The sequence below is a fragment of the Cololabis saira genome, chromosome 14, assembly GCF_033807715.1.
Source record: "Cololabis saira isolate AMF1-May2022 chromosome 14, fColSai1.1, whole genome shotgun sequence".
In the NCBI taxonomy this organism is placed as follows: Eukaryota; Metazoa; Chordata; class Actinopteri; order Beloniformes; family Belonidae; genus Cololabis; species Cololabis saira.
This window is the reverse complement of record NC_084600.1, coordinates 2,817,266-2,831,317: the sequence shown is the minus strand read 5'-3', so window position 1 is coordinate 2,831,317 and position 14,052 is coordinate 2,817,266. Positions and strand designations below refer to the sequence as shown.

Below are 14,052 nucleotides of genomic sequence, written 5' to 3'. Positions count from 1 at the left end.
CTGGGAGGGGAAAATGCAAATATGTCCATTTACCACACGCAATGAGATTTACCAAGCCTGAAAGTTTTTGCGTGGATTGTGATTGCGTCTGTATTTAATACGTTCGAAAGGAAGGTGCTAATCTGCCCAGCATTACGCAGGGATGCTTTTTGGTGCCTGATTTGAGGACTGGGGTGGTGATGGCTCAACTTGTTGTGAGGATTCTCCACATGCAAAAGGAGAAATATTTAATTTGAATGTTAAATCGAGTATTATTCAGCAAAAGGTTGCCACAGGAGGCACATTCATTTTTTTATTTGTGATAATAAATAAATCACGTGTTTTCATGGAGAAAAAAGTGTTTCTTATTGTGCGCCTATACTTGTTCTGCAGTTGTCATACCCCGGTGTTGTGCCGTATTCAGCACCCCTGCCGTGAAAAGCACCCCCTCGTCTGACAAAAATGATATTCTCATTCCGTGTCACGTTCTGTTTAGCGTCCAGTTTTGTGTTAATGATTCATGTTTAAATGCGCTCATGGATTCCACAATAGTCATAAATCTGGTAAATGGTTATTGATGTCATTAATTAATAGCCTGCTTACTGTGTTGTCTTCCATAATATTTGTAAATATATAATATAAACTCCTAAGTATGTGTTTGTGTGAGTGTGTATATATAAATATATTGAAGTGTCAGTGTGTTGTTTTTTTTCTTGGTCTACTTATCATTGAATATACGAGGGGGTGCTTTTCACGCCAGGGGTGCTGAATACGGCACAACAATTTGCCTCTTCCACTAATATCTCTAACTCCAACTCGTCAAATTTCATTTTGCGCTCGCAAACCGTAAGACACGCAACACCTCATTTAAATACTGAGGTTTGCACCTGTTATCAATTGCGCACACAGTCTTAGTTGATCACCCGCAAAACACACAACAACAGCACGTGCAAACTTTTTCAGTGCACACGCAATTTAGTACTCTTTGTTTAGGATCTTAGTAAATCGGGCCCTTTGTGTTCTAAGTATCTAAGAATGATATATATGCTGGATTTGAAACACCAGAATGACTATTGGGTTAAATTGCAGACTTTGAGTAGCATGTAATAAATTCCTAATAACGTAATAAGGTATTACATTATTGGTAAAAATGTTATTACCTTATCCATCAGGATATTTTATTACATTATTGGTGAAGTTATTACATCATTGGGTTTTATTACATTTTCGATTGAGTTAAGGGCAAATTTTATTACATTTTCAGGCGTTATTACATTTTCAGGGAATTATTACATTATAGGAAATTATTACATTATAGGGTGATAGGAGCCTCCATCAACATTAGAATTAATGACAGTCACTTAGTAATATTGGAAATGTAAAAGTACTCATTACGGTTGCAAGAAAAAAGGAGCAAAACCGCTCCATTTTAAATAAACTCTCGGTAAATGTGCAGCACTTGCCAAGTTAGTAGCCATAAATTCAATTTAGGTTCAGGTAATGTCACTCAATATTGACTTAAATGACTCATTTCTCACAGGACACCTTCAGATTCGGTCGTTGTGCTCGAGTCTCCTTTGGTCTTTGAAGCTCGTGTGGAGAAAATCTCCTCCTCTTTGTTGACTAGATGCCGGTTTAATCCTTTGGAGGGCTGCTGTGGTTGTCTGAACGACAGACCACATATCATTGTCTGCCAGCTGCTTATTAGTCCAACTGAGCCCTCACAAATCTGCACAAACTGTGACAACAACTGACAAAGCTACCGTGATGAATGCAGCCGGATCCTAAAAAGCTGCACCACATAACGCGAGCGAGGACTTCGTGTGTTCGCTGCAGCACAATGAGTCAACTTTTTGAAAGTGTAATTCAGCTGAGAGTCATCTTAAATAGGTGTCACATATAACTTGAGTAATGTAGTATTACACACTAAATTACTCAAGTTATATGTGAAGAAGTAAAAGTAAAGAAAAAGTAAAGTAAAGAAGTGTCATTTATGTGCGCCGTGTTTTCACACATGGCTACTGTTGACTTCCTGTAATTCAAAGACAAAGTTTAGTATTATACAAAGGTGTGATGTTGACTTCTTCAGCTGAGAAATAATAAAAATTCCAGACAACTGTGCCTATTTGCCAGTACAGCCTGAACTATGGCGTGATTTTCTTTATGGAGCATTCGGTTATTTACAGGTGAGAACTTGTTTTTACGAGAAACCGAATCAGGGTGTAAAAGCACGTTGGGTGCCTAACGCATAAAAATTAAAATTAGATTGCACAATATGGTTTTATGATGTTGGGAACGTTACACCAACCTTGTGAAAAGATGACTGTAAGATGACTGAATGTACGAAGGATGAATGATCCGGCTTACACTTACACCCAAACACCAGGAGCAGACACTACCGTCCCCGTTGGTCTGACAAGACGTGTGAGATACAAATGTCTGAGTGTCTAAACCAGGGGTCGGCAACCCAAAATGTTTTAGAGCCATATTGGACCAAAAACACAAAAAACAAATATGTCTGGAGCCGCAAAAAATGAAAAGTCTTGTATCAGAATTAGAATGAAGAAACACATGCTGCATGTTTCTATATTAGTTAGAACTGGGTCCTCAAATGCAAATGTAGCTGCTAATGTCTTTCCACATGACTCTTTTTGTTACGCGAATCTATGGAAGTGTATTAAGGCCAGGCAGGAGAAAAATAAAAATAATATTTTAGAGGAAGATTTTTTTTTCATTATGCACTTCGAGAAAAAAGTCAAAATGTCGAGAAAAAAAGTTGAGATTAATGTTGAAGTACAATCTCGAGAACAAAGTCGAAATGTTGAGAAAAAAGTCGAAATGTCGAGAAAATAGTCAAAACTTTGTGAAAAAAGTCGAAATGTTGAGAAGGAAAAGAAGAAGAAAAATAGGAAAAAAAGAAGAAAAAATGAAAAAGAGAAAAAAGGAAAAGAAAAGAAAAAAGAAAAAAAGGAAAAAAAAAGAAAAAATGAAAAAAGAGAAAAAAAGGAAAAAAAACAAGAAAAAATAAAAAAAAATAAAAAAAGGAAAAAAAAGGTCAAACATTTTTGACAAAGCTCCAGGAGCCACTAGGGTGGCGCTAAAGAGCCGCATGCGGCTCTTGAGCCGTAGGTTGCCGACCCCTGGTCTAAACTAAACGTATCCTGCTTGGTCTCTTGCTGACTCACCTCCAGCTCCAGTATCCTGAACTCCAACAGTTCATTTTGGTCCTTGGAGTCTTGAAGCTCCTGCTGCAGCCGACTGCACTCCGACTCCATCTTATCCACCTGAGGAACACCAACAATCACAATGAATGAGAATGAAGATGCACCACAGATTCATATTTGCATTTATATCATTAAATACAATACGTTTGAACATGCTGTACAGTAGTACATGTAGTAGTAGTGTCAGCATCTCAATATTAACATCTCAGAAAAGTTGAGGCCAACCTTCTCTAGTAACTCCTGATTTCTTCTTAGGAAGAGCTGCTTCTCCTCGACCCATTTTGAGTCCTGAAAGGTGAGAAAGACAGCCGATGGATTACAATAAAGCCATTCAAAGTTGCCAAAGACTTAATTTAAAACTTTGTGAAAGAGACACACCCTTTTAAACAAAACAACACAATAGGCAAAGTCAAAGTTGAGTAATGGTGAGACGATAAATAAACCCGACAGTCGCAGTCTGGGAAAGCTTTAAAAAAGTATTGAATTTAATTCAGGTTTAGCGTGTTGTGTTTAAAGTAATGCCACATGAGGAGAAACCCAACAATTCCCTCTCAGCTTGTTTTTCAATTTCTGTGAGATGAATGATTAATGAAAAACATTACCAGTCCCTTAAGACAAACTTTTGATGGTGAATAAACCAAATGGATACATGAAACATGCATCATATTGTTAGCGTTTGCACTTTGGGTTATATTGAGTTGTTTCTGCTTTGTCTCGACCACGCAGATGTACAGGACTGTCTCAGAAAATTAGAATATTGTGATTTTCTGTAATGCAATTACAAAATCTAAAATGTCTTTCTGGATTCATTACAAATCAACTGAAATATTGCAAGCCTTTTATTATTTTAATATTGCTGATTATGGCTTACAGTTTAAGATTAAGATTCCCAGAATATTCTAATTTTCTGAGATAGAATATTTGAGTTTTCTTAAGCTGTATGACATTTTTGTTTTTTTAATTGCATTACAGAAAATAAAGAACTTTATCACAATATTCTCATTTTCTGAGACAGTCCTGTAAAATAACGTGGTTTATCAGAAACACGTCCGGCCAACCAGGGATCTACATTTATGCAGCAGCATGCATTGGAGAGTAGCTACATTTTGGTCCCAGAATCTCTCTGGTTTCAGTTTGTGGTCTATTAACTTGACTAACAGTGTTTAAGCTGGGTTTTTGACTGCATGCAGGTAAACAATCCTGTGGAGAGTAAAAAGATGCGTTACAGGATGTTGAAACCAGTAATCATCCTCTCGCAATAACTATGGTTTTTTTTAGTGTTATAAATGTTATCAGCATTCATTCTGTGAAGGTGCAGTAGCTTGGATATCTGTTATTCCTTATCTTGGTAACCGTCTCAGAGTACAGCTGCCCTTCAGGACAAACGCACACGTGCACAGATGTGTGTCCGTCTTACCTGTCCTTTCAAGGTCAGTTCCTTCTCCAAGTCCTCGATTTTCTCCTTATACCTGATAACATCAGCGAGAAGTTGCTCGTGAGCCTGAAACAGAAAACAAACATGTTTTAGATAGAATGTTGATAGATCGTCAATACCGCCCAGCTGGACCTGTCCAGCCTCTTTCAGTAACGGCCACCACACAAAGAACGTAAGGCTGAAATATGGTTCTGCGTCAAAACGACGCCGTGCCTACGGCGTGTGGTTTGGGTCGACGCAGACGACACGCCGTCACTGACGTGCACCTCCCGAAAATTGCAACTACGCGTCGAGGAGACGCAGACCACACGCAGACAGAGAGGGCTGTGATTGGTTCGCTTGGAAGCGAAGCATTTCCGGTTTCCGGTTTGAATCAGTAGTGAACTTCCAGGGCTCTTTTCTTCGTTTATATGTGATTTTTTTTGTTTTGTTTTTTTGCACAATAGTTGTCCTTATCTCTTTGATTTACTGTGACGGGAAAAAGTCGGATAAACCATTCAGAAAAAGATCGCTAACTAGCGGCCGCGGGGGGTACTGCACCGCGACCAAATGGAGAGACGGAGAAGTCTGAAGGGTTCAGCACGGCGTCAGGGCTGCGGCGTGTGCTCTGCGTTGGTGTGACGCAGAACCTTAATTCAGCCAAGTCAGAGGTCAAGGTCAACATCATCAACAAAAAAGAGTGTAGTAGTGATGATGTAGACCAAATGAGTGTCAGTTAGAGCAGGAATATCATTTTTAAGTAAGTTGTAATCCTGAAACTTGGCAACCGATTTTTTTATATTCATTTTGAATCAGTACCGAAAGCTTATCAAGGCACAACCAAGCTGAAACCCCCCCGAAAGAAAGAGTTTAAACTGAATGAAGCCTTTCATACACACATATCTATGTAATGTTATGTAAAGAATTATCTAAACGCGCTCTGCAGATGTCCAAGTTTTATATATATATATATTCTACTCTAATAAAATGGGAGAAACTATCCATTCATTCATCCATCCATCCATCCATCCATCCTCCACCGCTTATCCGTTCCCGGGTCGTGGGGGCAGCAGTCTCAGCACAGATGCCCAGACCTCCTTCACCCCAGACACTTCCTCCAGCTCTTCCTCCAGCTCTTCCTCCATCTCTTCCTCCAGCTCTTCCTCCAGCTCTTCCTCCAGCTCTTCCTCCATCTCTTCGTCCAGCTCTTCCTCCAGCTCTTCCTCCAGCTCTTCCTCCAGCTCTTCCTCCATCTCTTCCTCCAGCTCTTCCTCCAGCTCTTCCTCCATCTCTTCGTCCAGCTCTTCCTCCAGCTCTTCCTCCAGCTCTTCCTCCAGCTCTTCCTCCATCTCTTCCTCCAGCTCTTCCTCCAGCTCTTCCTCCATCTCTTCCTCCAGCTCTTCCTCCAGCTCTTCCTCCAGCTCTTCCGGGGGGAGTCCGAGGAGTTCCAAGGCCAGCCGAGAGACATAGTCTCTCCAGTGTGTCCTGGGTCTTCCCCGGGGTCTCCTCCTGGAGGGACATGCCTGGAACTCCTCCCTAGGGAGGAGGGACATGCCTGGAACACCTCCCTAGGGAGGAGGGACATGCCTGGAACTCCTCTCTAGGGAGGAGGGACATGCCTGGAACACCTCCCTAGGGAGGAGGGACATGCCTGGAACACCTCCCTAGGGAGGAGGGACATGCCTGGAACACCTCCCTAGGGAGGAAGGACATGCCTGGAACACCTCCCTAGGGAGGAGGGACATGCCTGGAACACCTCCCTAGGGAGGAGGGACATGCCTGGAACACCTCCCTAGGGAGGAGGGACATGCCTGGAACACCTCCCTAGGGAGGCGTCCAGGAGGATCCGATACAGATGCCCAAGCCACCTCAGCTGACTCCTCTCAATATGAAGGAGCAGCGGCTCGACTCCGAGCTCCTCCCGGGTGACCGAACTCCTCACCCTATCTCTAAGGGAGCGTCCAGCCACCCTGCGGAGGAAACTCATCTCGGCCGCTTGTATCCGCGATCTTGTCCTTTCGGTCACTACCCAAAGTTCATGACCATAGGTGAGGGTAGGGGCGTAGATTGACCGGTAAATCGAGAGCTTCGCCTTTCGACTCAGCTCCCTCTTCACCACGACGGTCCGGTACATAACTGCGGACGCTGCACCGATCCGTCTGTCAATCTCCCGCTCCATCGTTCCCTCACTCCCGAACAAGACCCCGAGATACTTGAACTCCTCCACCTGAGGCGAGACTTCTCCACCCACCCGGAGAAGGCCTTTCCCGGTGGAGAACCATGGCCTCGGTTTTGGAGGTGCTGATTCTCATCCCATGATTCTCATGGGAGAAACAAATTAAAACCAATCATTCACGCAGCCAGTTCACTCCACCTGTTTCAGAGCTAGGGATAACAAACTGCAGTTAGACCTGATCATGGACGTAGTGATACGTCTTTATACTTGCCTCTCACACGGGTAATGAAGGAAAGTAGGGATTTGGGATTTGGTGTCAAATCAGCATCAACCTGCGTGCATTCATTCATCTCGGTGCACGTACCTTGGCCTCCATCTCAGCGTCCAGAACTCCTCCCTTCTGCTCCTGCAGCAGAGCGTAGGCTCGCTGCAATGCCTGATACTCCCTGGTCAGCTGACGGAAACGCAACTCAGATTCCTCGTTGGCGAGACCCTTGTTCAGCACATAAGGAGAGGGGTTATCGTTTCACGGGACTTTGACTGATGATTTTGATGCTAAGAACTACGGAAACCGTGAACTGCGTTGACAGCTTTGTTGAATATGGTCAGTGCAATACTTCTAAGCTATTGCTGTAAAGTACAAGCTCTCACCTCATCCTGGTCTTCATCGGGGGTGGCAGGGGTTCTGTCCATGCGATACGAAGCCACTGACGATGTCTCCGAATCCATCGACTCCTCATCGTACCCAAAAAAGGTGTCTACTACAATGGGTCTCTGCAGGGAGACGAGGTAAGAGCAAATCCTGATTTGTAAACACCCAACCATCAATATACTCTATTTGCTAGACGTAAGACTTTATCTGTTGACGGTGGTTTACCTTTATTTGTCTTCTTTTATGCCTTTTCTTTCTAAGAAGTTTTTCACGGTCCTGGAAATAAAAAGAAAGGACCAAAGATAATATATGGTCTTTAATCCTCCCATCCAAAAAAATCAAAAACAGTTTCAACATCTAAACAAGTAATAAAAACTTCAAAAAGAAATGTTGTTCTCTGGATGTGCAGAAATGTTATTATAGCTTAAAAAGATTGACACACACTTTGATGCTTTGTGCATGATGCTTTATAAATGTCCCTTTAAAACGATTGAACTCTGGTTGTTGGGAGTGTTCTGAACTCCCCATTTGGCACGCTACGGGTTCCACTCAAACTTGTTAATCATTTCCAATAATTATTTAAAGTAGCATATTTGTTCAAACTGGAACATCATCAGGATCACAAGACAAGAGTGAATTATAATGACCCCCCCCCACCCCCCGGGGATGGATGCTGGGTGATTAGTTAGGCGGTTTCTTTGATTTCAACTGTAGCTCAAGATTTCTGCCTCCTCCTTTCAGCACGTAGACATCACTGCCACTCAAATCAGACTCTGGCTCTCCCGCGTTAGAAGCAGGTGTTTTCGCTTCATTTTAAGCTTGTGTTTATGTTTTTTATCATCAAAATTAGGCAAACTTTTACCTTAGAGTGTTGCTTGTCTGAGACGTACAGAGACTATGGGCCAAATCCACAAAGAATAGATTGCGCCCGCAAATAGCGCTGTGAATTGCTCCGCATCTGCGCCCGCAATTTGCCCCGCTTTAAGGTCCTATTCACAAAAGATTTTGCTCTAATGATATACCAGCGCAAACATGCCCATAAAGTTTTGGAGCTGAGTGCAATTTGCCCTTGTCTGAGTCGAGCGGAGCTGTTTCCAGTGTTCTCCATATTTCAGCACACAGATTGCTCCATAATGAAAACTGCAGAAATAAAAAATAAAGCGAGTGAAAATAAAACGCCGTGAGGCGCAAGGGCGCAATTTCTACTGGGAACAGGGGGGACATGCCCCCCCACTTTTCAAACTCATGCTTTTGTCTCTCTCCCCCCGTTTTTTTTTTTTTTACAGTTTAAGAACTATCGGTAGGCTCAGCCTGTAAATCCTCAAGACACTGTGCGAAGAGCCCCGCTCCCCCTCCTCCCTCCTCCCTCAGTGCTGTTCAAGGCTGATTTATGGTTCCGCGTTAAATCGACGCAGAGCATACGGCGTAGGTTACGCGGCGACGCGCACCGTACGCTGCGTTGGTGTAACGCGGAACCATAAATCAGGCTTTAGCAATTTGTGCCATTCTGTGTGGCGATAAATGAAAAAAGATTAGACAACGCTGTGATTGGACAAGGAATTGGCAGAGCATACGGCGTAGGTTACACGGCGACGCGCACCGTACAGTGCGTGTCGCACTGTACGGTGCTATTTCAGGCCCTTTTTGTGCGCAAGCAAGCTTTATAGATGAGGTCCCAGATCAGGATCTAATGGTAATTCATGTTCTGTGTTTTGCTACACACACCTACAGGTCAGCTGTTAAACACACACATTCTAGATTTATATGTTTATATGGTGGAATTGTTTGTAATAAAGCAGCCCCTTACTGTATGGATGAATCCTGAGCTCCGTCCTGTTATTTTTATTTTTAAATCCGAGATAAGTCCACAACCCCACTTGATCTGACTGTCTACAGTCATGTCTGACTGTAGATTTCACCCTTAATATCATTCAGTATCACACAGGCTTGAATGACATTGAAGAGAGAGAGAGAAACAGAGAGACGGGGAGTGAGGAGTTTGCGCGCAGTTTAATACACGCTTCTGAAACACGGTATTTGCTCCACTATTTTTGCGTGTGGCAAATAGCGCTGGCCTTTGTGAATTAGGCGCTTTTTGCAATGAGGCTTATTTGCATAGAAAGGGGGCAATTTTGCGCCGAATGTATGAATATTACCTAATTTGCATGCATGCAAATGGCACCGGCGCAGACTGCCACTATTTGCTTGGCAGCCAGTTTGTGGAGCAATTCGCCCTTTGCAGGTGCTTTGTGAATTAGACGCTCTCTTTTTGTCTCATTTGCACCGGTTTAGCGGCCGCAAAAGCCGCGCAATCCTTTTGTGGATTTGGCCCTATATGTGCAGAGACGTTTCCCAGGAGCGTATCCACGGGTGTAAGTGTGTTTCTTCTTCCTGAGCTACAGCGGTGGAGACCGTCTCATAACCACCAGTTGATGTTGGTTGAGTATAAACTGACTTCCAGATTAAAGAGCACTAAAGCCGGGCAGACACTGTGCGGTTATCGGTTCGTTTTGAGCCGATTTTTTGGATCGGGCCGGATTTCGACCCAACCGTTGGTCGTGCCTCGTGCAGTAAACGTGGGGTAACGACGATATTAACCCCTCACAACGAGAGATTAACACCTAACGACGAGCTCCCGATCACAAATCGTGTGCTTGCAAGAAAATCAAACGGGTTTGAAATCCTGGTCGCTCCTCGTGAAGGAATCGCACAGTTGAAGCAGCTACGACCCAATTGGACTCATCCTTTCGCAGAGAGCATGCGCAATCTCTGATGTCACGTCAAAAACTATTATTTGTATTTTAAGGTGTTGTATATTCACATTACAAATCATGTTTTAATAGCAGAAAAAAAAGACCGCATTTCCCACGTCTGCCCAGCCAATTCCTTGTCCAATCACGGCGTTGTCTAATCTTTTCATTTATCGCCACACAGAATGGCAGAAATAGCTAAAGGCTGATTTATGGTTCCGTGTTACACCAACGCAGAGCGCTACGGCGTAGGGTACGCGGCGACACGCACCGTACGGGGCGCGTCCCCGTACGGTCTCCATGTTGTCCTCCAGAGTCCACATTACATACACTTCCTAACTTACAGATCCCATCTAACTGTTAAGCAGAAAAATGATCAGGAAAACCTGACTTAGGGAGAAGTCCTTTACAGAGGAAAAGTTCACAAATGACTTAAGATACGACAAGTCTCTTACATAAGCAGCCAAAAGTTAGTCTGCCTGAAATTCCTCTTTTCTTTTTTTTTGTACATTTCCTTGCCTGACATTAATGTATTTTTCTATTCAGGAAAGCGGTCCAATCAGAGTAAGGGCTGGGTCTGACTGTGGGCCACGTAAACTACGTGCTTAGGCCCTGTCGAAAAAAACTTTAAAAAAAAAACCTGCTTCATACTTTATTTCACTCAAATTTCATAATTCTCTAAATGGAAATAAAAAACAGGAGTTAAGCTGAGACTGTGTTTCTCGTTGAGAAAATGTTGGCTGTGGTCACAAATTAAGTGTAAAATAGAGTCATTTTCCTTTCCTTTTTTTGTGCTGTAGGTATGTACGAAATCGAAATTTCAGATGGGCTGCCACATACGGGTTTTTTGTTGTACTCCATGAATACAAGCAACAAATTTAACCAGATCACTCTAACAGACAAAAGCACCTATGTCTTTAAGCTTTGTATAAACACCAGTGCTCTGCCTGATGTCCCAACAGGGAGTTAGTGAAGGATCCTGCAGGAGTAGGAAACCTGCCAGGCCTCCATCACAATCACCATCAACCTCTAGTGGACTCCGGGTTGTTATTGCTGATATCCATTACACTGATTGCTCGCATTGCAAAGAAACCGTTCATTTCTCTGTGGAAAGCGGCGAGGCGTGGCCGATTCCTATGCAGTCCATCTAGGGCAGGCAGAACGCCCGGCCCAGTTTAATAGAAATGAATTAGAGCTCCAGTAAAAAGCAGCGAGGAAAAGCTGGTGGTGGCTGTGACAGGATCCCCGCGCGGGTCTTTATGACGTCTTTATGACGGCTCTCTGCCTGCGGGGACGGAGGGTGGAGGGGTCGGCCGCGGACGGAGGTGGCGTGGGTTGAGATCATAGTAGGGGGGCCTACTACTTTTGGCAATTTTGGAATGTTAATTTTTGTAAACTTGTATATCTTGTTTCTTTATGTTCCCAGGATGCCAAAAAAACATGTTTACAATTTTTTTGGTCGGGTTTAGCATGTGTAATTAGCATAATCAGCTAATTAATTGCCAAAAACGGAAATGACGATAACGTCGCTTCTAGGTAACTTATAAAAGTGATCTAAGAGACAAAGTCCATGTTTGTGATGACCAGAAATTCAACTATTACCACTGTGAGGTCATACAACCTTTCTTAATTAGCATAATTAGCATAGATTATGCAAAAACTAAGTGGAAATCAGCAAATTGCTGTATTTATTATGTTTAGTAAGCCTCTCACAGACTCTTAAGGATTGTTATCCTCCTATAAATAAATCATACACCATATGACTATGTAATAATTGTTATAATCAAACCAAAACCATAAACAGCTAAATGTTTTAGCTTTATGTTAATTATCAAACCGTTTATAAAATAACGAACATGACAAATGGTCACAGAATTATCACATCATTTTAATATTTACACAATGATTTCAAACACATTCACATCAAAGGGTCTCCATCTTCATCATCATCATCATCAATCCCCAACAGTGCCTTACTGACATTATCACAGACCTCTTCATCTGCCCCACACATGCACAACTCAGAGCAGTTCAAATTTTGCGATCTACAAAAACAATGTGACACACACTTGGATTTCTTGCAGCCACATTTGATCAGTTGAGTAATTGTTCCTGGGGCTGGGGGATCCCTTGTCGTGACTGGGACCAGGTGATCTCCATCAGTCTCCCATCCATACTCGGTTGCTGGGGGCATCTGTGGGTTAGGGATGTGGTCCTGATCCCATACCATCGCCTGGTAATGTGCAAGGGCAATTGCTTGGTGCAATGCTCCATTTGTAGGTGGAAGCTTCTCTGACTCTAACTGTTTTCTTGTAAATAACCTCCATCTTAGCTCACTAACGTCCACAAGATTTGTTCCAGGCTCATATAGCTGGCAAACAAATGCTTCAATCTTTTTTTCAGTATCAAGACTGAGCTTTGTTGTAGCTCCGAGAGCAGTAAATGCAGATATTACCTCCTCAGGACACCTGTTTAGGGCTTGCCAACAGGTTAACTTCCCCTTTCCAGCAAAATGACCTGTCTGGTCTGCTCCAGAGAAGGCATGGAAACCTGGTAAGGCTGAAGTCCTAGTTTTGCCCAGTGCCTGCACTACTGGTGAGATGATGCGTTTTTTGTTCCCCACACCTGTGACAAAATAGCTGTCCTTGCAGAGCTGATGGTACCGTCGGATTGCAAGAACAAATACATCAGTGTCAGGGGACTCAATGTAGAGCTGTGTTGCTCCTCTTCGTGCAGCATCCAGGCTGTGCAGGATTATCCGTGTGTCAGCCTCTTCCTGTGAGCTGTGGAGATGTTTAACATCTATAGAGTTGGAGCTGACATCCTGCCTTGACGTGATTATGAAAACATTCGGTTTCCCCTGGAAGTGTTCAAGGGCTTTCTTAGCAAGGTAGACTGTCAGCTCATCCTTGGTGCTAGTACTTGACAAGAATTGTTTTTCTGACACCTTCCCTATCGGTGTGTTGTCTTCCACATGATAAGTGGTACAAGTCTTGCCACCCTGACGTCGCTTGCGTGTTGCCTCCTTCAGTGAACATACAATATCATAGCGGTCAAACACTACATGAATCTCACTATGGTCCTTGGTCTTCCTGTCCAGTGTGGCTATGAAGTGGTCAGCCCACTGGGAACATGTTTTGATCCATGGTGGCTTTCCCATTGCCTGTACAAGTGCCATTCCATCTATGACAGTTACACTCTTAGCTGGCAGGGGACAACTGTCAGTGATAGCATTCTGTGGTTGCTGATCAACACCAACATCACCAGTGATCTTCTCATTCGGCAGCCCCTCGAGAATGGTCATGAGCTTGCTCTTGTCTGTGCAGGGCCGCAGGTCACCAGTCACTGTAAAGAGGGCACGTGGTTTGGCAGTGAATTCGTGCTGGCCAATGGCTTCATTGAGATTGATCTCTGGCCGTGATCAAGCCACAATCAGCATTCGAGCAAACAGTGACCTGTCATCCTTCAATTCCACCACCTGGTCAGCGAGCTTGTGCTTCACCACTTTTCCTGCACTCTTCCACGTCTTCAGTTTCATTCTGGCCCAGACACTAACTTCATTTTTGTTAATCCGATCATTCACAAAAGCAACATAGTTCTGCTGGCCAATTTCTTCTTGGCTACATACATCTTTCTCCACATGGGGTGGCATCACAACTTTTGTGATGATATTGGGTAGGTCTTTGCCATCATATGTGAAAGGATTCAAAGATGACTTGATCACATGCTTCAATCGAAGGAATCGTTCGGTGGTGGAGTTTTTACTCTCTTTCACACTCTCTTTCACACGTGCATATTCAGATTATGAAATGTGGTATGACTTCACAGTGGTAACAGTTGAATTCCTGGGGCCTCAT

General features: G+C 43.4%; 1 protein-coding gene across 4 annotated transcripts in view; it reads right to left on the bottom strand.

The window, feature by feature from the left end:
• The window catches only part of jakmip2 (janus kinase and microtubule interacting protein 2), a 65,409-nt gene that overhangs the window by 14,034 nt on the left and 37,323 nt on the right, over window positions 1–14,052 (bottom strand). For all 4 annotated transcript variants that reach the window (XM_061739412.1, XM_061739413.1, XM_061739414.1 and 1 more), the window contains exons 9-14: window positions 7,671–7,721; window positions 7,445–7,567; window positions 7,158–7,286; window positions 4,621–4,704; window positions 3,429–3,491; window positions 3,165–3,263 (exon numbers count right to left, since the gene is read on the bottom strand). In XM_061739412.1, coding sequence (XP_061595396.1) covers window positions 3,165–3,263; window positions 3,429–3,491; window positions 4,621–4,704; window positions 7,158–7,286; window positions 7,445–7,567; window positions 7,671–7,721 — 549 coding nt within the window. The remainder of the gene's footprint in view (window positions 1–3,164; window positions 3,264–3,428; window positions 3,492–4,620; window positions 4,705–7,157; window positions 7,287–7,444; window positions 7,568–7,670; window positions 7,722–14,052) is intronic.